Here is a 26,227-nt window from a genome sequence, read left to right as displayed (position 1 = left end):
CCAATCCTCCTCTATTTTTTGCTGAGGATGACTGGCCCTGGGCTAACATCCGTGCCCACCTTCCTCCACTTTATATGGGACGCCGCCACAAGCCACATGGCTTACCAAGCAGTGCGTCGGTGTGCGCCCGGGATCCAAACCGGCGAACCCCGGGCGACGACAGCGGAGCGCGTGCACTTAACCATTTGCGCCACTGGGCTGGCCCCAGGTCTTGCTCTTTTTATGGCCAGTAATAGGAATAACACCCAGTGCTCAATGCAGTACTACAAAAGCCATTTTCTCTTCATGGCATATTTTGTGAACTAGTGCAAAGCTGGGAATGCACCTTTAAGGTGAAACTGTCACTCTTACTTTTTGCAGTGACATCTCATATAATACAAAATCCAACTGCTCTGTACATTGGGCCCACAGATATGACTGAGAAGTACCTCAGTGTAGCAGATACACCACTAGTGTGGGAAGCAGACCTGGGCTCAATCGAAATATGTCACAATCTCTTCTCAGCGGGATTAAGGGCAAGCTACTCAACATCTCTGAGTCTTAGTTTCACCACCTTTAAAATGTCAGTGGGGGAGGGGCAGAGAACTGTTTATACTAAATGATACCACTTGTAATTTCTTTAATCCTAAGAAATAGAACTGAAATTATCACCACTTTTAAAATTATATTTGTTATGAATAAAAAAGGCATGTATCCAGTATTACATTCAGGTACTTAGCCTTGCCTGAATCTTTCAGACATTTAACACTTTGCTTTTGTATCAATCGCTCTAAAAAGAGCATCAGAGAACTTTCTCAAGCAGTTTCCTATGGTCAGAATGAAATCGTCCCAAATTTTTTTCAGTTGCCATGTTGCCATGTGCCAATTTAGTGGAGAAGTCTAAAACAATACATTTGCAATCACTGCTGTCACTCTTTGTCTATTAATTTCCTTAAAAGTTTTCTAAAATTGGGCACAAATTGAAAGGAAGTCTATGCTTACGGTGAGGAGAGATGGTGAAAAGTTTTATGGGCTTTCTAGTACAACTAATGAGCTTCAATTTATTTCTTAGATTTATTAAACATTACTTTTTACGTTCTGCACATGTTTTGGACTTTGTGTGATTACAGGTTTGCTTCATAAAATAAAATTTGATAGCATTGTAACCCCTTACATGTCAAACAGTAATTCCTCAGGTAAAAAATAAAACTGAACTGCCTTGATAAAACAAATATACACATAAAATTATATTTAGTTCTTCTAAAATACTTGTACAGGGTTAGAAATAGAGGCAAATAATAGATGCTTCTATAGAAATACCTTTTGTTCCTGTGTATTAGTATAAAGCTGCAGTCAGACATGGGTAAATGCATTAAAAGGAGTAAAGATTGCTTTATTCGATTTTCATCATGATAGTGAATTTCAGCCTCATAAAAGGCATGTTATAGCATTTTTTATATCTACATAAAGAACTTTACATTTATAAGTGAAAAGTTTCATCTGTACCCTTATGGCAGTGGACAAAGAGCATTCAGCTCAAGCGTCATTCTGGTGCAGTGTCAAATAACCTCAATTTTGAAACAGGACACTTCCAGTTCACTGCAGGATTCACGTGTCCTCAGAAATGATGTGGAGCAATGCAGAGGATTTTCAAAGTGCAAGACAGTCACAGATGCACTGTAGCAGTCAGCCAGGAGTAGATTCTCTTCCTGTAGGTAGCTGACTTACTATCTCTAGATAGGAATGGACCACAGGGGAGAAAATACAGGACTGTACAGTTTTTTAAAAATCTATTTTCTACTGTTCAAAGTGCTATAATTTAAGATTACAACTTGCTATTTATTCTTCTAACCCATCAAAGGAAATGCTGGAAGCATAAGCAGTGGAAGACAGTGATTTGCAAAATATAACCATTTTTTAATTACCTGGTACGTGCTATCATTCATTGTACAAATATTGTTTAATCTATTCAACTATAGATAAACTAGAAGGCTTCAGAATACCAGATTCTATTATAACTGCACTTGGAGATGTCTTACCTGATAAACTGACAACCTCTATCATCTACCTCTCTTATAGCAGTGCCACATCTATGATTATAATAATTAATTTAATTGAAAACTTTATGAAGCTTTGAAAGAGATTTTACTTTGCATAGTTGATACATGATCAAATCACAATAACTAGATGGGCGGTATCTGCTCAGTTGCTGAGATTACCTGGTTGTATTAGAATAATTTGCTTTGTAGTCTGTCTGACACTAAACCACTTAAAAGATATGTTTTTTATTTGTTATTTGTTTTAATTATATGTGTAAATACTATGGTCATAGTGGATGCTTATCCTTAAACACAATTCAGTTTTAACTTTTAAGTTCAGTGAGAATAATTTGCACTTTCTAGTTTTATAAAACAAATAATTACTTTACCATTTGTGGCTAGTTAAAAAAGGAAAAAAGAGTTCTTTGGATCCACAACCTATGAAGAGGGGGAGAGAAGGCATCAGGAATACTTGGGTACTTTGCCAGCTCATTTCACTAGCTTCCCTGGGCTAACTACCTCAGACAGCATAATAATAACTGTGCTCAGAGAGCATAATAATAATCATCATAATAATAGCTGTTATTATTTTTATTATTATTTTAATGAAGATAACAGAAAAGTGGTGCTGAAGGTCAATACTGCAAAATGTTTTTTGATCTTCAGATGAAAGACACTATGTAAGTAAAATAAACCATTTTTTAAATTAAAAACATACCATGTCATCTACTATGTACCTATGTGAATTTATTTTTTGACTACACAAATATCCATTCTATAACATACCATAACTTATTTAACGAATAAATGGTAGACATTTGGATTATTTACAGAATGTTGCTATTATAAACAGTAACATAAATGTAGACTAATTTGTCTAATGCAGAATTTGGGGATTCCAGGGTCTCCGATATTTTTCACGTGGGATATTCTCACACTGAAGGAACACAGATAGAACAGCAGAGTAATGAGATTGATGTGAAGAAAAAAAAGATGTTAGAAGCAGTGAATAAAAAATGCTTGACCATAAAAATAAGTAGGAGATGAAAATCATATATTGAAATAGGGGACAGAAAGAATGGTGCTAGGTTCAAGGCAAGCACATGAGGACTTAATTCAGAAAGAACATGACAAGACACCTCTATCAAGCACAACTTGGTGCCAAAAGGCAGTTTGGAAAAGTAGCATGGAAACCAGTATCTTTTCTCTTCACTTCAAGCGTATATAATGACTTCCTAATCCCATAAACATGTTTATGTCACATTAGTTTGTTTTTATCAAATTAACTAACCAAATTGTTGTTTAAATAAAAGCTCTTTAAACTTATTTATAGAAAGATTTCAGAGAGTCCATGTTAAAACACTCATTCTTTAGGAATCCATGAAATGTTGACACTATTAATTTCCGCTTTTAGGATTTTCTCTATATTTAATCAAAACAAGAAAAAGATATCAAGAAATTGGTAATGTGTGTATATGTCTGTATGTGTGTGTATGCTGCTTAACATTTTTAAGCATTTTAAGATGAAATTCATCTTGTTGATTATGAAGATGACTATATTCCATATATTCCATTTGAGCTTTAATTAATTAAGGCAAGATTTTCCCTATAGTGTAGACTTAAACTTATCTCCAGGAAACCCATAATCCACCCCTCTCATTTGTTATAAAGACTCTCTGATGCAAGATACCTGGAACAAAGAAGTCCCTCATCAAATCAGCCTTTGCATTTCCAGATAAGGCGCTACATGTCAATCCTGCAAAAAGCAGAAGGAATCCCACAACAGAATGCATTGTAACATGATGAGGATGAACAAAGGAAGAGGCGAAGGAAAGCAAAATAATCCCTGGCCTTTGTCACTGAGCTCCCTTCCAACATCCACTAGTCAAAAGAGTTGAACCAGAAACATTCAAGGATGATTTTTCTTTTTAATTTGCTTAAGAATAAAGCAGCATAAAAATAAACCCACGAATATAGTGGTCATGGGAGAAGGAACAATAATTAAACAGCAAAAGCTTCCTAAGTGTATTGTCATTGCTAGGCTCCTTTAACTGTCCTAATTCTTGGAGCGACAGAAAGTCTGGGCCTAGGCTGCCCTCTCTCATTGTGGGATGTATGATTTTAGGCAAACCACAGAACCTTGCTGGGCCTCCACTCTCTCATGGGATAAACAGCTTGGTCAGGGGTCACTCACTCAGCAAATGCTCTCTGAGCCCTCTCTATGTGCTACGAGGTAATATATGTCAAAGTACTTCAATATTTTTAAATGATACTCAAAAAATTTTAACTTCATTAAATTCATTGATTTTTCACTCTTTCTGCATGCATAACATTTACAACTTCTAATTCCTTGATATGTTTTCCTGTTTTCAGAGATGTCAAGTTTTGATGGGAGTGGGAGGGTGGAGGTGGGGATGGGGTGATGGATAAGAATGAAATAATTCCAAAAATATCGCTAACAGCCCGTATAGTCGTTGTCTTAGCAGCATATGGAGGGGAAGGAGAAGCCTGAGCAGCTAGCTGAAGAAAAGTAAGGGAAGACTGTGGACTGTGTTTGGAAGCACTTTTGTTGGCTCAAAATTGAACGAATTTACAGCTTCCAACTCTTCCTCTCTTCTTGGACCTCAAACTAGAATGCAGGTCAACCTCAAAATCCCCTCATCACAAACGCTGAGCACACCTGCACTGATCCAATGGGCCAGGCAGCTCGAGCTTGTGCTGGGTTCTGTGGCATGATTAGTAGAGCAGGGCAGAAGAGAAGGAGCTTCAAAAATGTTTTAATTAAAAAAGAAAATCTTTCAAAATCAACAGGAATACTGGGCTCCATAATAAATCAAGCATAAAAAGTTCAGGTGTTGGAAAATTTAATGACGTAAAAATGCTCATAAGATAATATTAAGTTTTTAAAATTAAGATGTGAAATTGAATATACATCTAGATATCATTTTGGTAAATACACATAACTCCATGGGATAGGGACGAGAGACAACAGAATATATTATGTGTCTTTCTTTCTTTCACAATTTTCACTTTTCCAACCCTTTCTAATATAAGAATAAAAGAAACAATAAACACTATTTCCAAATGGCAGGCTTAGGGTTCAATCTGGCTAGGAAAATCACACTTCACTGTTTCAGCAAATGCCATGAGGCAAAACTATGGATTTTGAAAGCCTTGACCCAATAAGACCCACTTCAATCATTTCTCTAAAGTAATAAAATATTTTTTAACCAAATATCAGATGAAGTGTAATATTTTAAAGAAATCCATTAGAAACCACTCTATTAACTCAAATGTCAGTACACGGCAGAGAAAAGCTGCTTAACTCCAAATGCCAGACTCCAATCTGACTTTAATCATCTGATCTAGTTCTTTCTGGACACAGCCATAGGTTTTAAACATCCTGAACAATTCAAAATAAATGTAGTTTTCAGTATTCTTGGCTATTTTCTTTTTCAGGTGTCCATATGCACAGTTTTCTATATTTATGGAACATGGGATTTACTAAGCCATAGAACTCTTTCGTTATTTCCTTTTGGGCCCGGGAACAAGGGGTGGGAGGGCTGGAGTAAATCTCATCATGAAGGAAACACCAAAAGATGTTTGTCCAAGATTTAACACATCTGAGACATTATGAACGAGTCAAATCAATACAACTGACAAAAACACCATGTGGTAAACATGCCTTATTCTATCTTTTGCTTTCTGCCTTTTTTCCCTATAATTTTCATGTTGGCCCTTTATCAGTCTCATCCTCAATGTGAAAGGGAATCGGATAACGAACATCTAGAACAATGTAAATTAAGTAGTATGACAGTAGGGATATTTTGAGGCTTAAGCAAGTAATTCCCAGAAAGGATTTAGCTGTCAAAATATCACTTGAGGGGCGGCCCCGTGGCTTAGCGGTTAAGTGCGCGCGCTCCGCTGCTGGCGGCCCGGGTTCGGATCCCAGGCGCGCACCGACGCACCGCTTCTCCGGCCATGCTGAGGCCGCGTCCCACGTACAGCAACTAGAAGGATGTGCAGCTATGACATACAACTACCTACTGGGGCCTTGGGGGGAAAAAAAAATTTTTTTAAAAATATCACTTGAGTTTCCATATACGTCTGCAGTACACTCTGCCTTGCAAGCCTTGGATACTTTATTTGCTTACAAATATGTTTATATAATATTCTTTATCAATGAATATTAAGGAAAGAATTCTATTCTACATAACCCAAAGAAAACTTGTTACATGAAAGGGAAAAAAAGGACTTTATTGTGGCTAGCAGAAGTTGGATCCATACTGATTATAATAATAAGGGCTATTGACACCAGTGTCTTCTCCTTTTTCTGTTTCTAAACTCCAGTTGTAGATTTGTCAGAGTCAGCAATGCTTACAGAGAAGCAGATACCTCCTATTTCCTCAAAACAGCAGAAATCTTATAGTACAGAGATTAAACAAAGAAGTTTTGCTATGGAAACTAAAAAATAAACACACAAAATATGAGAATAACGCTTGGTATAATTAACTGGGCCAAAATATGATCTGAGATTTTACTGTGTCTCTCGCATGCATAAATCAAGAAGCAGTCCCAATACGCCAGGTGAGACAGCTGTGTGGTGAAGCCTGTAACCCAGGAGTCTCTCGAACAGGAATACTCATCCCACGATTTCAGTCCCAGTTGGCACATAGCCAAGAAGGCCAACACAACCCTGACACTTCAATCACCTACACTCATATTTTTCTGATTGGGACCCATTAGTGATCTAAACTGGATTATTTCCACGAGCTCAGCTGGAGAAAACACTCTGTTGACAACATAAAGCACAATAAATCCTACCAGGAAATCCTGGCTGAGACTCTTCCCAGGGATTAAATAGTTGAGGGAGAGGAATGTGGACCTTGAACCAAGACCCCACATTTGAAAAGAGCAGCATAGAAGCCTCTACTTCCTTCTCACTGTCATCATTGTCTGTGGGAAAATGTCAGGAGGACTTTTTATAAAAAATTCAAAGAGGCAAATGCATTTCGGGACTGATAATTGCTTCGCAATAGTCTAATGTGTCAGTCATCAAAATCAGTCAGTCAGTTTTAATGATTAAGGATGAGAGAAGATCTTATAAATGATCAAATAGGGTAAGAAAAGAAAAGACCAGTGAATTCTAAGTCTTTGCTCTAGTTAAAAGCATCTTTCCAGCAAGCACTTACTGCATCTTCACAAATACACAGTATTAGAAGCAGGAATAGATTTAATATATGATAAAGAAATTACATTTATCAGTATGTTTCCATTGGAAATTCTACTTTTCACCAATTTGACTAAATTCATAAAAAATAGATACTGTCGTTTTGATCTTCACACCCTAGATGAACAAAAATAAACTGAATAATAATCACCTAGAATTTGGGTGGTGTTTCCAAGGCTTCTGAATTAAGTCAGTTCAGGGCAAACTGGAAGTGATACAATAGGGACAGGACACCAGGCTCTCATTTTTTTCCTTGAAAAATATGAAAATGTTGCTTCTATTTTCAAGTTTGAAAACCAAAGATGACAGTCAATGGATCCAAATTGAATCCTTTCGTGTATTGTTCCTAGAGGGGTTTTTCACTTGGGGTTACTGGTGATTTCCATTTCTTCTCAGAAGGAGGGCACAAGAGGGCAGACTTGGAAATGCTAAAGAACAGTCTCTGATTTCTGTCCCACATTCATCTGAACATGGGATTTTGCAACGGAGTACCCATAAGTTTACGAAGTTTACACACTCAATATGCTAAAGGGGAGAGAAGTACAACTAAATCCTAATTTCTAAGCTAAAATGGAGAAATTCAGCTTTCTCTTTAAAGTACTGTTTGGACACTAAGGAATTTTGATGCAAAAGTAAAAGAATTGTTTACAAAAGAAGTTCCCTTTCAAGAAACACAAGATCAAGATCAGACAGCAGGCAAGAAGGAATAAAAATTGGAATTTTTGCATCACTGCATAAATTTTAATTCAAATGGGAAAGTATCTTTGAATAGAAAATATTAAATATTCTAACCACATTAAAATAGTATATTCAACTTCTTGCTCAAGTTTTTTCTTTTTACACGATGTTTTAATCACTAGAAGTATTTTCATTGTACGTTTTTTTACTGATTCTAAAAATAATAACTTGCCTTATAATATTAACTTAAGAATCACTGTTTTCAATAAACAACTAAATAAGGAAATGTTTCTACCATTAACTGTATATCTGCAGTCATGCTGTGTTTGACACACCTCCAGTATCAATGGCTTGTTTTTGAACTGTGTGAGTAGAAATTATCCTGCCTCTTTCTATTCACCAGATTTGAAAAACTGAATAAATGCATCAACATTCTGATTGCCTCTTTAATCTTGAAATATTCCTCTCTCTGGAACATAGTACATATATCACGAAAATTACATGGATGAAAGAGCTACAAATTGAGAATGTTATTATTAATAGTCTGCCAAATATCTTATATTAACTGTAGTACTTCAGAGCTCATATTTTGAACAAATTGAATGAACTAACTTGTGGAATTGAATGAATATATAGCTTTGTTTGAATATTCCATGAAAAAAGGAAAAAAAAGATTAACAATGATTTTGTAGGAATACTATTTTCTGTGTGCTTTTTGTAATAATTGTATAACTACAAGCTGAGAATTCACACACAGCATCACCAACATAAAAGAATTTGTAATGCTAAGTAATATGCTAAGAATATACTACACAGAGACTGTATACTAGAATGGGCTAAGCACAAATTCAATATGTAATTCCATATGTAACTTCCATATCAAAATAAATCTCAGTATATAAATTACTGGTGCTTATTAAAGAGGCTATACATCCCAAAAGGATTTTGATTCATCAGCAACAATGAATAACGTCAATAAAAAGTAAAGTAAAAATGCCTTTAAGTTCTGTATTCTATCAATTTTAATTTTTATATAACACCAGGGGAAGAACAATTAATATTATTTAATTGAGTGCCCCTGTCAGGAAGAAGCAATGAATGCTTCCTGGAAACTGGAGCACAAGTCACTTCCTCTCATAAATCTACTGATTCTGTACATTAATAAATACATAAAGACTTCACAGAACACAATAAATACAGGTTGAATAAGTGCATGATCTTGTTATTCAGAAATTCATTAATTTAACAACCACTAACTCACTAATATGTGCAAAATCATTCCCTTCCTTCCCCACATTCAATTAGTCCTGTGGATTCTTTCTTCATAGTGTCTCCTACACTTATGCGTTTCTTCCCACTCTCTCATGCACCATTCAGATTATGATCACCATCATCATTCTTATTATTTCAATGTCTGGACCATCAGTTTCTTCTGCTTCATTAGTTTCTTCTAAAAAAGGGACAATAACAGTACCCAGCACATGTTTTTTTGTGAAAATTGGATAATACATGTAAAATACCTAGCACACAATGCACGTTTAATAAACGCTGGGTTATCAACAAATCCCTTCATGCCAATCAAACTGGCCTACTCACTATGTGCCTAACATGCCCATTTCGCTCTGGGCTCTAGTAATGCCCTTCCTTTCACCTGAAATATCTACACCCAAGAGAATCGTACATATCTTTCAACGCCCACCCTGTTTCCTTTATCCCTAAATTTAACTAAGTATCCTCTGTTAAGTCTTTCATTAACTGCTACCTTCTTGATGCAGCCTATGCTGATCATTCTATTTAAAATCACCAGGCTTCTCCCTCAGCACTTTGAGCACCTTCCAGTGGCTGTTTTCTCCATACAACTTACCACCCTCTAAAAGAGTACACGGTTTACCTACTTTTCATTCTTTCGTTTATTTTCTCCCTTTAGAGATAAACTCCTGGAACAAAGCCTATTGAGTAGGCACTCAATAAAGAATATGGAAAGATGGGAAAAAATTTCTTCCAGCTCTAAAAAATTATCTGATTTATGTAAAGCAGCATGGGATATTGAAAAAAAGCACAATGAGGTGGCATCCCCATTTTTTAGACCAGTCTCTGTTTCTTCCTAACTATTAAAATACTTAAGGCCCAATCCTTTCACATTTCTGTTTCTTGGTTTCCTCAGGAGTAACGTAAAATATTTTGACTAGCTTATCTGTAAGAGCTCTTGTATCTTTAAAAATGTCAATGGTTCTGCTGTGATCCTGTTTAATAAAATTCAGATACTTCCAAATCACTGTTATCTCATCATGGACAGCACCAATCATCACATAATTTATTGACTACATCTGTATAATGAGTAGATTTCTGCCTTGCTAAAATGATAGTATTATGGAATTCAAAGCTTTTGCAATTGTTCTTCAACAACTAAGGGAACTTCATTGTCTCCTTATGGACCTGTGTACCATTTTATGGCAAAGTAAGAAGTCACAGCAATAAATTTAAGTATGCACACATATGATTGTCCACAGCAATACCAATAGATGGCATTTTGCCAGTGAGGACGGCCTTCTCTCTCAAACCATCTAAACCACGTAGCTCTATTTCTGGCTGACAGTGGGCTGATGATTTTCCTTCTCAGCTCTCCTTCTAATTCCTGAGAACAATGCAGACATGATGGTAACACAAACCACACAGAGCAAAAACCACATAAACAAACCAAATCAAAATGTAGCATATCCACATCTTTGCCAATATGTCCCTTGGAATTCCTGTCCTTTTCTTCAAGCCTATTGTAGCAACAGCAAGGTATCATATTTGAAATTCAAGGAAATGTGATTTAATTAAAAGAACTCATGCTTAAATAGTGCTTATGTGCCAGGGACTAATTCAAATGCTTTATATACATTAACTCATTTGATCCTCATAACACCCTCATGACGAAGGTACAATTATTGCCACCATTTCACAGACAAGGAAATTATGGCACAGACAGTTTATGTAACTTGTACTGTCACACAGCCAGAGACAGAGCTTGGATTCGAACCCACACAATCTGGATCCAAAGTGTGTGCTCTTAGTCACTACACTCTCATGAAATAAAATTCCTTATAGCTTAAAGTCTCTTATACCTCAGGATGTGAATTTTCAGTAGAATATGTATACATAAGATGATGTTACACATACAGGTTTGTAATCATCTATTAAAGGGCCCAGAATCATGTCTCAATCAAGTGTGAGTAATGACCAAACTCTATATTGAATTCCTCCAAATTAAAATTCCAGAAATTTAAGATATGGTTTCAGATCATTTTCTTCCTTCCTGTGCTGCCATAAGCAAATCAGTCTTGACGAACCTCAATTTTCATTCCAAAAATATGCAAATGGGACAACTAGTTCACATAAAATATTTTGCTAGACACTGTACAGGGCACAAAAATGAATTGGCTGTAACTCTAGGTCTCAGGAAATTTTCAGTCTAGTATAAGCTATAAGCAAGTATCCAAATAAGAACATCACAAGTGAGAAAGTGGTAAGTACCTTGACGAGGCACCAACAACGTGCTATGGGGATCTACAGGAAAAAGGGTTCACATCTGATTTGGAAGGTGAGTCTTGAGGCCTGAGCAGAATTTGAGAAGGTAGAGATTGCGGCAAGAGAACATTTATGGTAGAATCAATAGAATGAGCAAAAGAATGGAGGAGAGAAATAAAATGATATTGCAGGTAGAGTCTCACTTGGCTAGAACATGGTCCACATGGTTGAGGAAGCAAATGGAGTTAGGCTAGATGGGAAGTTTGGGGTTCTGCTGTAGGGCCCTAAATACCAGACAAGAGTTTACGAGACAATACTAACCATTTTCTCAATATTGGCTATGGTGGACTCAAGAAATGAAATGGAAGTAATATCCATTTTATGAGTCATAAGATTTCTCATATCAGTTTTTCAACAGATTCAATAATGCACATTGACTAACTTTGTAGAGTTCATATGTTCAAAAAATAGTTTCCTCTTAGATGCTATGATCAATGTCTAAAGATTCATTATCCCCATTCAACATATTACGGAAGGAGTAACAAGTAACAAACAAAACATCTGGGAATTAAACACAGGCCCTCTAAATGTAAGGATCAAGAGAACCAAGTAGTTAGTTTTCTCCTTCATCTGTGATTCACCTCTCATCTTGACTCTGTTGATCCAGAACACAGGAAGAGCTGGGTTTGATGAGCAAAAAATATGCCACCAAAGCTTATGCATTTGCTCAAAAAGAGAACCTCACTCAGAGATATTTTATCCTTCATATAAATGTTTATGTTTATATAAATGTTTACATTAATATAAATATAAATATTTACATTTATATGATTTATAAACCTCATGGGAGATCAGAACTGTAAATTAAAAGGAGTGTGAAAAACTATTTAATTAATATATACTGATTGCCAAGTGACTTGGAAGCTGAAAGCATGGAACACATAAAAATATCATCAAAATTTTCTGGTTCTATGTGATCTATGGCAATAAACTTAACATCTTTGAGCCTCTTCCTCTGTCCTAAAAGAAAAGATTTGACTTAAATTATCTCTATGACGACTTGTTGTTGTTGTTAGTGCCATCAAGTGTATTCTGGCTTCTAGCGACCCTGTGTATAGCAGAGCAGAACCCTACCCTGTCTTTCTGCACCATCCTCTCACCTTCTGGCACTCTATCAGACAATGTTCTGCTGCTATTCAAAGTGTTTTCATGGTCAATTTTTTCAGAAGTGGGTAGCCATGTCCGTCTTTCTAGTCTGCCTTAGTCTGGAAGCTCTGCTGGAATCTGTCCGCCATGGGTGACCCTGATGGTATTTGAAATACCAGTGGCATAGCTTTCAGCATCACAGCAGCTGCCCCAGTATGGCACATCATACCATGCAGCTGCCCCAGTGCGACAACTGACCAACGAGTGGAGTGGTTCCCTGACCAGGAAACGAACCCAGGCCACGGTGGTAAGAGAATCTTAACCACTAGACCACCACTATGATACCTTAAAGCTTTGAAATTCTAATTGTGATTATGCAATAACCTAGCACACATTCAAAATATATATCGGTCTGGGATTAGAATTCTTGATATAACTCAATATGGCCTAATGAGATCACAATATTCAAGAAAGTTATAAGCCACTATGTCCTCAAGACATCACAATACTTGACATTATGAAGATCCTATATTCAATAAATTGATAAGTAGCACAGATTATTAAAAGATTTCAATCCAAAATGGATAAAATTAAAGTTTCAAGGTGACAAATCATTAGCTATTTAGAAAACTCAGCAATCTGGAACAATTAATTTCCCAAAGATTTTGAGAAGTCAAAGTATTGATCCCAACGTTTTCATGTATAGTTTACTGAATAGGTGGGGCATACGTAGGTCACTGACTGTGTCTACCTCAGGTTCCATAGTGCAGATCAACTAAAATTATAGGATCACAGTCATGTGAAACTGAACCTCCTGGGCAGGGGTTAATTTAGATATCTCCCTGTTGCCATTGAAGTGTAAAGATAAAAAGACTGAAGTGATTATTTTATATAATTTTTAGTTTTCTATGTAAACCGAAGTCTTCACAGACTACACGACATTGTTGTTTCTCTTCTCTTTGAAAAATAGTAAGAGTTGTTTGATTGGAAAAACTAAAAATCCAGGATTATAGTGAGGAGAGATCAGAGTTGTAACTCTGAATGCTGCCACTAATCATTCTTAAGATTGGCTTTGTAGGCAATACTTAGCATCATGTAACAATCAATGGTTACTGATTCCTTTTGCTCCCAGAAGAGCAAGCAATTATGACTCAGGAAGCTCCACCAAGGGATTACAAACAGATGCTAACAAGAGTTCAATTCCACCGTCCTTAGATCATTCCATTTATTTATGAAGCTTTTATTGCATGACACCAACATATTTCATAAAACAAATACTTCCTGTTACTTAGCAAAGGAAGAGGCAACATTGAAAGTCATCAGGCTAATCGTGGTCAAGACCGCGGTTAAGGTCTCACTCACTCTCTCCCCCAACCCAACCAGTGAGAAACCACAGGTCTGGGCCATGGGCTCCATAACCTCTGTCTGATGCTGCAGGACAGGGGCTTCAGACCTGAGGAGGAACGTGCAGTGAGATCACTGGAGAAGGAATGGTGGGGTATGAAACAGTGAACTAAAGAGAGAAGTAACTGTGGCTAGCAAGTAAGAAAGAAATAAGGAGAAGGAAAAGGGAGGAAAACTGGAGAAATACAATTATATCAACATCTGATACCAACATGTGGTACCAACATAGGTACCAAAGTTACCTATGTTGAGAGTTCTAGTGTCTTTGCCTATTAATTAAGTTTTCTTTCTAGTGGCAACTATCATTGTCTTCAGTGTTGCTCTCCTCTTCTTCCAAATGCATATAAATATATGGACATTTGGTTTAATTTTAAATTATGAGTTTTTAAAATAAAATGATTTATGGAGGAGACTTTTTTATTAGAGGATTTTAGGAGTATTAAATTCTATACTAACTTTTGCTTAAAATTGAGTTCATAAATTCTCCCTTTGGCTGGGATAACATCACCTCAAGAAAGGCAATTCAAACACTCCAGTGCATACCACTGAAAATTATAGTAAATCAAGTGTCGTCTTGTCACACCATATTCTTGATGAAAAATAAAAAATGCTTTAATTTAAGTAGCGTTCCATTATATTACATCAAATTTTATTGGGTCTATCAGCTTATTTCCATTGCACAATCAGAAAAGACTATACCCAGGTAAAATCTACCCTAGATTGTTATCAAATATTTTCTCCTTAGAAGTGGCTGCCTCATTGCTCCAATATTGATTCAGAGTTAAATTTCTGCAGTAAATCTGTTATACTTGAATTAATAAGAATCAAGATGACCAAAGCATAAAAGTTTTCAAATATTTCTATTTCTACATTAAACAATAAATGTAAACACATATATTATGCTGATTACTATACATTTTTGTAAATGACAAGCTCTTACAAATTACATCACTATGCAAGAAAAATCATTAGATGTACAACAAAAATATCAAAGCCCCTTTAACCGCGGATATCCAGAACAGCACTGTTTGTTTTTTTCTTTTCATACGATTGTGACCAATAATCCAGCTAACAAGATTTCATTTCAAGTTCACTGTAACAGAATCTCCATATATATTTAAGGTACAATTATTCTCTACTTGAATACCAATTTTTTTTCTTTTATTTTTTACAAGCCTCTAGCAATTAGATATGGGACTAAAGTTTTGTTTTTGTTTTTAAACTTATTGATAAACAACCTTTTGCTCTACACTTTAAATAATTTTATTTACTCAATTTTCTTTGTTAAGTAATCATCAAATCATTTCCCCTTTTATTTAGGATATTATGTATATGAAAGATAAATATATTACATATATAATATTTTTAACTAAATTAAAAGAACTTCTACATTTGATTTGGCTCATGTAAAATCATTCTATGTATACGGTTATTTCTGTGGGTTTTGTGAAATGCTGAAAACAGCTTAATTCCTATCTTCTGGGGTCTGGAAATCCCAGTTTGGAATAATGAAAAGAGTTGGGTGAACATAATTTTCATTTAAATCAAGAAGGATTAATAATCTTTTCGGCCCAACTCCTCTGGTGCACTACATCTAAACTATGGATTCCTTTCCATTATCCCAATTTTCCCATAGAAGGTACTTCCTTGACAACTACAATTTTAGTTACCACCTGTCTTTTCCTTTCTTACAAGTAATGCCTTATCATTCTGCCTATAAGAAAGCCCCTCATACTGTGATTTCTGGACATTACCCAAAGAGTAATAATCTATATATTATAGCCAACTTTTATGGGGGGAAAAATCACTCTTTTTAAGGTACTAGGGTTCAAGAAATTAGTAAAGTTCTATATCATTCTAAGACCTAACAAAGTAACTCACCTGTTAAGACTCCCTACAATTTGTTCCTAAGAATAAATTCACAATTAACACTTGTGAATGCATGTAAATATGAACCCCGATAGAGAGGAAGGAAAAGAAGGAAGTTAACATTGCTTAAGCCTTGTCCTAATATCAAGTACTGTTCTCACAAAGAGTAACTTATTTTATCCTAACACAATCTCATGAGAGCTTTAGGTATTGACGTCCCCACCCGTTTGGGTGTCAAGACTAAATCTCAAGTCGTGAAGTGATTTACTCCAAGTCATTTGCTTATAAGTGGTAGAGCGGAGATCTGATGTCAAGTTTCCAGTACAATTTTCACCTCACCATGCCTCTTCAACTCTTACCTTACTTCTAAGTTTTTCACAGGCTTTCTCAAACTCCCAAATTTATTCTCCCAACTTTGTTACAAAACCACTCTGCCAAGATTGAAGGAGGAAGAGAATAAAGTGAAGAGTAAGGTCAAAAATTGAATGAGGGAGAGGCCGGCCCAGTGGCGCAGCGGGTAAATGTGTGCGCTCCACTTTGGCAGCCCAGGGTTCACGGGTTCGGATCCCGGGCACGCACAACGCAGCGCTTGTCAAGCCATGCTGTGGCGGCATCCCAAATAAAAAGTAGAGGAAGACGGGCACAGATGTTAGCCCAGGGCCAATCGTCCTCAGCAAAAAGAGGAAGATTGGCATTGGATGACCAGCTCAGGGCTGGTCTTCCTCACAAAAAAAAAAAAAAAAGAATGAGAATGAGGGAGAAAATTGGTCCTGGTTTCCAATTTACTATGCTTCATTCCTAGGACTTGGTATTCTCCAATATCTCATTTAATCCCCCAAACAGCCCCAAGAGATGCATAATACTAGTCTCATATATAAATGAGGAAACAGATTCAGAGGGATGATCTAACTTGCTCAAAGCCACGAAGAAAGGCAGATAGGATTTAAAATTCAAGTCTGCCCAACTGGAAAGCTAATGCCCTAGGATAAGAGACTGAGAGACTCAGAGCTGTAAGAGACTTTAGAGGTAAATATATTTAATAATCTGCATGGAACACGAATCTCCCTCAACACTGTCCCTGCTTGAATATTTCCATTAAGAAGAAATTAAATTCTTTCCAAATAAGTAGCACACTTCAGTTAGGATAACTTTGATTGTTAAAAAATTCTCCCATATACTACGTTACTGGGAGAGGAATGTCCACCTCCATTCCAGAGGGGTGTCCTATACTGATCAAAAGCAAAGAGGCAAAATTCTCTTCTCTAAAGAAGACATCTATGACGGAGTGATGGCAGTTTTACTAATTAGGATTTAAATAATAAACAGAAAAATCAAGATCATTTAAATTAAGATAATATATCCTATTTGAATAAAAATGCTAAAAACAGTTTGGAAAAAAAAGCAAGATGTAGCAAAGAAAAGGATCATTTCAGTTTTAGTCTCAGCACTGACACAAATTAGCTGTAGTGACGCTGGGCAAGTCATTTCTTTTTTCCAGATCTGAATTTCCTCATTTTGGAAGTCACTCAGATAATCTCTACAAATGTTCGACATATAATTATTAGAGAATATCAATTATATTATTCAGAAATAAACTTTGAATGATTACACACACATACACACACCAGTGGATTAAATTCACTGCAGTAAACACTGCAACAAGTTCGAGGTGATGATTAATTCAAATCCATTCTACTCAATCACTCTTCATGTGAATGGTATATGAACCCAAGTTTTTATTCAGTTTGAGAACTACATAACTTATTGGCAGATTCTAGCCTTTCTCTGGACAGTGAAACTAAAAACCCTTGGGAATATTTTAATATCCTTGTCTGATAAGCCAAAATGATAAATAGAAAACATGACCAAAAAATAAAAACAAAATTATTTACAGCTATCAGCTTTTTAGAGTCTGAAAATAATCTTACAGTCTTTACATGCTAGAAGAATTATGTATATATTTCCATTTTATGAGAGTGCTGCTAAAGGGCTAGACAGATAGCACTTTCCCAACCACTTCAATGGTTGCTTAAATCGCACCTTACAGGCCAAACACGAATCACCCAAAGTTACCCAGCTTGCTGGTAGCAGAGGTGGGACTGGTGTCACTTTAAGATAAAAGACAATCCTGGGCAAATGTTCAGTATTCAATAGATAGAGAAGAGGAATATACTAGGGGAGGAACAGGAGTGGCAGTCAAAATGTGAATAAAATGAAAGCAAAGAGGAGAAATGCTGAATTCAGAGAGTGTATGTAAAGGAAAGTAAAGAAAAACTCAAATTGACTTGGGCAACTAGATCCTTAAAATCCATTAGAACATAAGCTCTATGAGGGCAAGGACGTTTACTGTTTTTATTGCCATATAACCAATCTAGAACAGTGCCTGGCACATCGTAGGTGCTTAATATGTATTCACCGAATGAAGAAAAAGAGGAAATAATGGAAGAGAATCGATGTACAACAAAAATAATAAAAATGGAAACATAAGTGTAAAAGTAGACATGGTGTAGTTTATGCCCGAATAGAAAGTTCAATAGATTCAGTGGACAAGAGTTTTATTCCTAGTTCTCAGGGGCTCCTGGCTTAACTTTAGATAAGTCAAAACTTTTTTATGCCTCAGTTTCCGAATCTACAAAATCTCTCATCCTTCATGCCTTAAAAGGATACTATGAGGTGTTATAAAAAGGAAAAGAGAAGGAGGAAGAATAAAGATGTATGGTTTGGGGTACAATGATTTTCTGAGAATGCAGAAATGCTGGTATGTGCAAACATGGCAAAAGAGTCAGCAGAAAAACTGGCATGAAACGTACTAAGGAAAAGAAGAGGGACAAAGTTTGAATTAATTGTGCCAATAACAAAGAGCATGTTCACTGGCTGGAGACATTTTTTTATATCTGTTTGTAATATGTGTAAATACCCTTTGGTATTAAAATGCAATAAAACTCCATGTGAAAGAAAAGACAGGTGAAGATGCTTTGATATCTTAGAATGCAATGAAATATTGACATATAAAGCCAAAATGGCATCACTGGAAACATAAGATATAATTGGGAGGATGGGAAGGCAGGGGAAGGAGGAAAACTGGTTTAGGTGTCATAAAGGAATAAGGAGAAACAATCAAAGTGGGATTTGCGGGAGAGAGGTGAGCCATAGGGCCATCTGCTATATATCAGTAAAGAGCTCACCCTAGAACACCCAAGCCGTTTTCAAGAGCAAGCTGAACACTATATGGATGATCAAATAAAAAGGGAAAAGACTGCCACTAACGAAAATTTAATAAGAGCAAAACAAGAAAGTGAGAAGAAAATTTAATTTTAATGGTACGAACTATACACACTTGACCAGTGGTCTTACTTGAAGTCCTTGCCTAACTGTCAGTCAGATGCCACTTAAACCATCCGAGTTCATCTCCAGCATGACTCTCTAGAACAGGGAAATGATGCCAGGAGAAAACAGCAGTGTGTGGATTTAAATCCTGGGAGACAGGACACTACTCTGTTTTCTACTATTTTGGATGTCACTAAACCTTTCAGAATTGTGTGAATTTTAGTAAAAGAATTTCACTAAATCTTTCAGAGTCTGGGTTTCCTCATGTGTAAATTTATAAAACCTTTTGTTTCAAATTGAGGATCTTTCCATTTCTTCTAGTTTTCACCATCTTAGGCTTTAAAAAAATATGGTTAACGTGGAAAAAAGTTATTTGAAATCGCCTTTCTGAAATACCTACAAGTACAGTCACAAGGTACTGAAAGAATCTATTGGGCTTAAAATGAATGCCACTTCTAAATTGAAGGGAAGAAATCCTCTGGCATATTCAATTAACTATGTTGAGCTTTTGCAAGTGGTAGTGATTCATCTTCTCACTGTGGTAACAATGATTTGCCATGCAACCCAATATAAAGATTTAAGACAAAGCAAAACAACTTTGGCCTAAGATGAAAAGACTAATACATTCTTCTCCTCGAGAGTCTGCTGTCACGCAGGGAAGGGACAGAAATACATTTTCCCATCCAGAAATACATTTTCTTTTAAGATGGCACCATAGTTTTCTGGCTACAATTTAATTAATCAGCTCTTTCTTTAGTAATCTAAGTTTGCAATCTCCCAGAGTCAGTTCTTTCCATATACATACAGGGTAAGAAAAATCTAAAAGCCCAGGCAAAGAAAACAAATTAATGGTTCAAGTATTATGTGACTCAATGAAAAATAAAAACTTAATTATTATCATGGCAATATAATGATAAGGAAACCACTAAACACACACAGAAAAACTTCAGAAATTAAAATATATATATATTTTTTATATACACATATATAAATATATATATACATATATTTTCCAGCCCTGTCTTAGATTTCTTAAGATCTATATGCATGCATAGATTAATCTGGCAAAAACATGAAATTATACCAACTTATGAAAGAAATACCCATTTTAGAAAACCTGACGTAGCCACTCTACCTATAGACGATTTAATATATTTTGCCTTTTATTATAATAGAGACAACGTTTTAATCTTAAAAGAGTCAGTGAGGAAGGGAGTAATTCTAGAATTTATAAACTAACACCCTAATACCAGTAGGCAGACTGGTTTGGGGAATAATACAGCAGACACAATTACTAGGATTGTCTCTCTTCCCCTCTCTCAGGCTCCAGGATAAAGAAGAATCAATTAGCCCTCAACAGACCATGACCTTGAAGGCTACAGCTCTGTGCATAATGTGCGGAAAACGCTGAGACAGATAGAAAAGGGAGAATAAAGTCCTGAAACCACTGAAGAACATGTCTCAGATATGATCATGTCATTTAAAAATATATGCCATGACAGCTTAGTTCATGTCAAAAACACGCATGATGAAAGGAAAGTGCTGGTTCTTTCTATGACTAAGCAATACTTTCTTAGTTGAAAAGAAAAAAGTGAAAGAGATTATAAAATGACAATCTAATTCCAAGCTTTTTTTTTTTTTTTGCTTTCCTTTAGTTAATGTTTACAAGCTTGTTAAACAACAATAACAACCACTTATGAGTTTCTGAAAACAAAGCTCCCTGGACCAACCCCTTTCCAAAAAAAAAAACAAACACAATTTTTAGGATACTAGTGTTTTTGTTGTTTTCAGGCACTAGATCAAAAAATTAACACAGAGTTTCCCATACAGAAAACCCTATAGGCTGTAAAGTGTTAACCAACACTCTCCCCTAACTTTTCAGGAGACCAGCACTTCCCAGACTGCTTTTCCAGGCTTCTCTCCAATGGACTTCAGAACACTGCAGCTGTGCATCTGGCCAGAACTGGCCCCTAGGATGCTTTTAGGCAGCAGTAAATCTTTTCCACTCAAAGCAAATGCCAGAAAATCAATGCTCTGGCTTGGAAACACGAAAAGAAAAGAAACTATATGGAATGTGTAATCTATTAAAACACTTGCTAGAAGAATTGCCCTTAAAAAATAATTTCTCAAAACGTCACGACATACTTTTTGATATGGTCCTAGATCAGGAAAATGTGCTGGGTATTTCTTTGTTTGCTTGTTTTCCGCGGACAGAATTATAGAATTTAGTTGAGTTTTTCAAAGAGTCTTCTTTCTTTTTCTGGACAACTAGACCTATTCAGGCACATTTTAATTAAAGACTTAAGTTGAAAATGATAAAGACAAAGAAGTAACCTTGTCTGCATAGTGAATTTTGCTTCTCTTTGCAGGATTTGGACTTGCTTTTTATAGCCTGTCATTTCATCTGGGTATTATTTCCCGGTCACTTTGCCAGGTGGGAAGAGGCAGTGAATGCAGCGATGTCTGTCAGACCTTTAATGATGCTTCAGGGATTTGATAAAGATACAAAGCAGTAGGACGTTCTTCCCTAATTACACCTGAAAAACAAGCCTCTTTTTTTTTTTAAACCTTTGCCACTAAAACTGGTGTGTATAAAATGATCCTGATTCATAAGCCCAAATCAAGTTTTTCTCTGTTTCTGTAACACACGGATCCCCCTCATCCTGAACATAATGTCTGGAAAAGATATTTTTTATTCTTCATTTCCATTTAGAGGGAAGCAAACGGGGTATTTCATCACAGAAGCCTTATCCTCAACTCTCCTTTAAGAGATTTTACACACGTTTTTAAGAACCAAATCCTCTGATCTTTTACTTTTTTCTACTCAAGAAATATTCATCAATGGTAAAAGTGATAGAAGATAGAGAAACAACAATAAATTAGAAATGTAAAAAAAAAAAGAGCTATAGAAAACTCCTCCGTTATACGTTGATGTTTAGAACAATCTGACTAGTCACGGTCTCATCCTTGTCAACTTTCCATTACAAAGCATTGCAATGACCAGGTACAAACAGCAGTATATTGTTCTGTTTTGTTTCAACAGCATGGGCTCTCTTCACTCACAGATTATTAAACTGGACTGCTGCAATCTGATGGGCGAAATGACACATGTCTAAAAAAACGACGTAGCTTACTAATGTATTCTGTACTTTTTAATAACGGCCAAGGAAGCTATTTAAACATTTGATTACAGAAGACAAAACTAATCTGGGAAAATCTTTTCATGCAGAATTATTCTGTGTTCTGAACAAAATTAAGCTGCCTCTCGTAAGTGCTCAGAAACTGAAACTACAATCTGGGTAGGACAGCTGTAGCCTGACGCTGGCGAGAGGTGAGCATCATAAATGTCTAAAGACTTGATGCAATATTTGGAGGAACCAATTAAAACACAAATGCAGGGAGAAGTGGTTAAAGGAACAGGAAGAAGAGATGGAGAAAGAGAACAGGCAGCTTGGGATGGCTGGGAGGCACAGGGTATCAGAAAGCTGGGGAGAGGTGATAGGAACTCTATGGTGGAAAAAGAAAGACACAAAATCAGACTCACTGCTATGTGAAAATCAAATTTATATAAAAAATACAGGATGGGCTGACGTTTAATTTTAAAAAGTATTAGAAATCAATTGAATTTAACTCAGACGCTGAAGTTTTGGGCCCCCCACCCCAGATTTAACCATCTGGCTAGAGCGAGCTTCTGTTAGAGCACTGATTCATACTAGGAGTTTACAAGATCTTTTTACTCATCTCTTCAACGCCAGCCCAAGCATCCCAGTCACATGATAGGCTTCAACAAAACCAGGCAATTAAAATACAAGGAGGAGAGGAAACAGCTACACGCCCTGGAGAACACCTTTTAGGATCTCCAACCCACCCTTTCTTTTATCCATCACCATCTCTCTCTCTACTTACAAAGTTTAGGAGCAGTTTGAAGATTAGTTTCTGTTGTTTGTGGCTGAGTTGCTGACTTGGGTGTTCTCACCTCAGGGCTCCGAGTGGGTGACGGGAAGGATGGTGCAGTGGACGGCAGGAAAGAAAAGGCAAAAATACGATTCTTCGGGGTGGGTACCGCTGAAGGTTCAGAGGACACAACAGCATTGTCAACTTGCACTGTAACTTGAACCTCAGTGTCAGATTGAGCCCTAGAGACAGGTGAAGTGTATGCCTCAGATGATACCCACACAGCTGAGGCAGCAGTTGGATCCAGAGAAATAATAGGGTCCTGGCCTAACCCCCCGGGGTCAAGGTGAGTGGGAGAGTCATACTCAAATATCTTGTCCACAAATACCCACTTGAGGCCGGCAATGCAGAGGCAGAGGCTGACGAGGCAAGCCAGAATGGGGACAATGCAGATTTTCTCCGAGTTGAGGCAACCTCTCAGGCGCTCGCCTTCCAGGCAGACACAGCAGGGAACTGCCAGGCCCACGAGTCCGGAGGTTCTCCCATCTTCAGTCTGGGTCTCTGGCATGTCTTCAGCTGCCGGAAGCCCGTCAAGAGATGGGTCTGTACTCAGCTGAGTGGAGGGGCTGGAGCACCTCTCTGCAGCTACCCCAGACATGTCTGGGGAAGAGATCTCCATGGGCTCACCTCCAGAAGGCCTGGCCTCTCTCATGGTCCATTACCAGGCAGGGCCCCCCCCAACCAAATGATACAGCATCTTACATGGGGAAATCGATAAGTCGTCCAAGTCCAAGGCCATTATCAAAAGCAAGAGGAGTTCAGGAGGAAGGAAGGAAAAAAAGCCCCTAGCAACTACCAAATAAAAGTATATGGTAATTCTTTACTGCTGTTTCTGGGCCACTTTAGTAGTTCTTTTAAATGCTTCTCCAAACCATCCGTGCTAGTCAAGAGGGCAGGGGCCAGAATAGAAATCCAGCTGATGGTTGGTCAATTAAGTGAACCAGTAGCCCAAACTGAAAGGCATGTTTCTCACCTCGAGCATCTGAAGCTGGTGTCTGCTTAGATGGAGAAAACAACTGTCATGCAGGAGAAGTAAAAGCAAGAGCAGAATCAGCGGCGGCGGCGGCGGCGGCAGCAGCGGCGGCGGCAGGAGAGGCAGCAGCGACAGTAGCAACAGCATCCTGTTGTGTTAACGCGACGGCTGAAAGAGGCTGAATCATTACAGAGCAGCAGGTGCCTGCCCTCCGAGCATCACTGCAAACAGTATCATCACAGAGGGATCTGAAGGGACGAGTGCGGCCAGGAGGGGCGGTAACTCCCCTCCCCGCCCTGCCTCCACCCCCACCCCGCAACCACTCCTCTTTGTCCTTCTTGAGCGCTCATTCACTTTCTTCCTCTGCGGCTCTTCCCTTCTTCATAGTCTCTTTCTCTTTCTTTCCCCTCCTCATCCAAAGACGTTCTCACTCTCTCTCTTTCTTTTTCCTCCCTCCTCTCCCAACCCCCACCCTCTACCCGCACTCTGGAGCTGCTTGGCTGGTCTGAGTAAAATCAGTATACCCAGCAACACAGGACTGCCAGTGACTTCCTATTTTATCCAATTAGAAGGAATAAAGGCCATCAAATCAAAGAGAAGCAGGCAGGCACCAGTTAAGCTTGGTCCCCATGGCCCCCACCCTTTTTCTTCTCTTTCTCTTTTTCTCTCTGCAAAAGCGGCCCCAGTCTTCCACCCCCACCTTGCTTGCTTTCAGTCTGGCTGGCTCTCTTTCCTGCACCCACTGTTGGGTCAGGAAAAGGCAGCGATCGATGCTAGCAATCTAACAAAGCTGGGCTGAGGCTGGGGATGTAGGTGGGACCTTCTGGGTTGGACCTGGGGCTTGGCAAAGTCTGATATCTGATTCCTCCCTAGAGAGGTAAGCTTTTCAAGCAGCAATTACTTCCTGCCTGCTGCTGAGAGATAGCGTTCCTTCCTCAGCCCTCCAGTAAGTTTTGTTCACCAACAGGACTGTTATTACCTGATTTTCAACCAACAGTTCGAACATTTCTTTCAAACCATGGACAGCTCTGCCTTTGGCCCTTTTTGCAATGATTGTGTAAGACTTTGTAATGCCCAGTGTGAAATGCTGAGTGTATGGTGAAGGAGGCGGGTGCTAGGGGAGGGGAGAGAGACTCATACGTCCCCACTCTGGTCCTCTTTAAATTTCCATTTCCCTGTGCCACTCACAGCAGTCCTAGATGAATATCAAGCTAATAAGAAACCCTGGGAAGTAACAGAGCTACGAAGGGAGCAAAGGCTACCACTTCTTTTTGAAATTAGCCTTCATTGTGACTTCACACTGCGGAGGTTTGAATTCCCTGAGTGCTGTAATATATACCACATGTCCTCAGCTATAACCACACTGAAAGTATTAAGAAGAGTTTTCTATTAGAGCATGCCTTTTGGGTTAGGTTTCAGTAGCATTACCTTACAGATAGTTTCAATGTTGATTTTTTCCCCCCTTTTAAGATAGCAGTCATTAAGATACTGGGAAGAAGTGCACTGTCCTCAATAGAGAGCACATGGTCCCCCAAACCTCCCGTTGGTTACACGTCAGCGCACACTATATGCATCGTAACCTTTAATCCACGCTTTACTGTGACTGGACACCCGAATGGTTTCCAAGGAACCATTTTGCTCACCTATGTCAACAGGAGTCTTAAAAACTCTCTCTAAATCTATACTACATAACCATCATATGAGTCCCAGAAGCAATAAAATTTAGAGCTCAAGTCCTGAGAAAAATCTGCTTTAAGCACATGATATTTTGTATAGCACAATCTCCACTGCTTTGAAATATTTTTAAGCTTTAAGTGGGCATGAGATAAGAATATTATCATTTCTTTCAAAATGAAATTAGTCCATAATTATAAATGATTTAGGGGGCATTCATATCTTAAAATGTGCTTGTAGTACTGTAACTAACAACAACAAAAGCCTGAACAAATTTGCATAATCATAATTATGACTATGACAAGCTTATGGGCAAAATGAGTTATCCTGAAGTTCACCTCTACATAACCTGCATTTATGCACCAGTATTTTAAAATAATTCCTATGCCTAGTTTCTATTTTTAACAGTGAGAGCTTTCTGAAAGATTCTAGCAATGGACA

General features: G+C 37.5%; 2 protein-coding genes across 7 annotated transcripts in view; both read right to left on the bottom strand.

The window, feature by feature from the left end:
- NRG1 (neuregulin 1) overlaps positions 1-26,227 on the bottom strand; it is a 215,189-nt gene that overhangs the window by 96,124 nt on the left and 92,838 nt on the right. For 2 of the 6 annotated variants that reach the window (XM_058525172.1, XM_058525173.1), the window contains exon 1: positions 23,092-23,758. The exons of the other annotated variants lie outside the window; for them this stretch is intronic. In XM_058525172.1, coding sequence (XP_058381155.1) covers positions 23,092-23,758 — 667 coding nt within the window. Of the gene's footprint in view, positions 1-23,091; positions 23,759-26,227 lie in introns of those variants that run through there. 6 annotated transcript variants of the gene reach the window in all.
- LOC131394013 (uncharacterized) lies at positions 24,071-24,259 on the bottom strand. Its single transcript, XM_058525180.1, has one exon. It carries the CDS (start codon positions 24,257-24,259, stop codon positions 24,071-24,073), a length of 189 nt encoding a protein of 62 aa, XP_058381163.1.

Source organism: Diceros bicornis, chromosome 29 (assembly GCF_020826845.1).
Source record: "Diceros bicornis minor isolate mBicDic1 chromosome 29, mDicBic1.mat.cur, whole genome shotgun sequence".
In the NCBI taxonomy this organism is placed as follows: Eukaryota; Metazoa; Chordata; class Mammalia; order Perissodactyla; family Rhinocerotidae; genus Diceros; species Diceros bicornis.
This window is presented reverse-complemented; position numbering and strand designations above follow the sequence as displayed.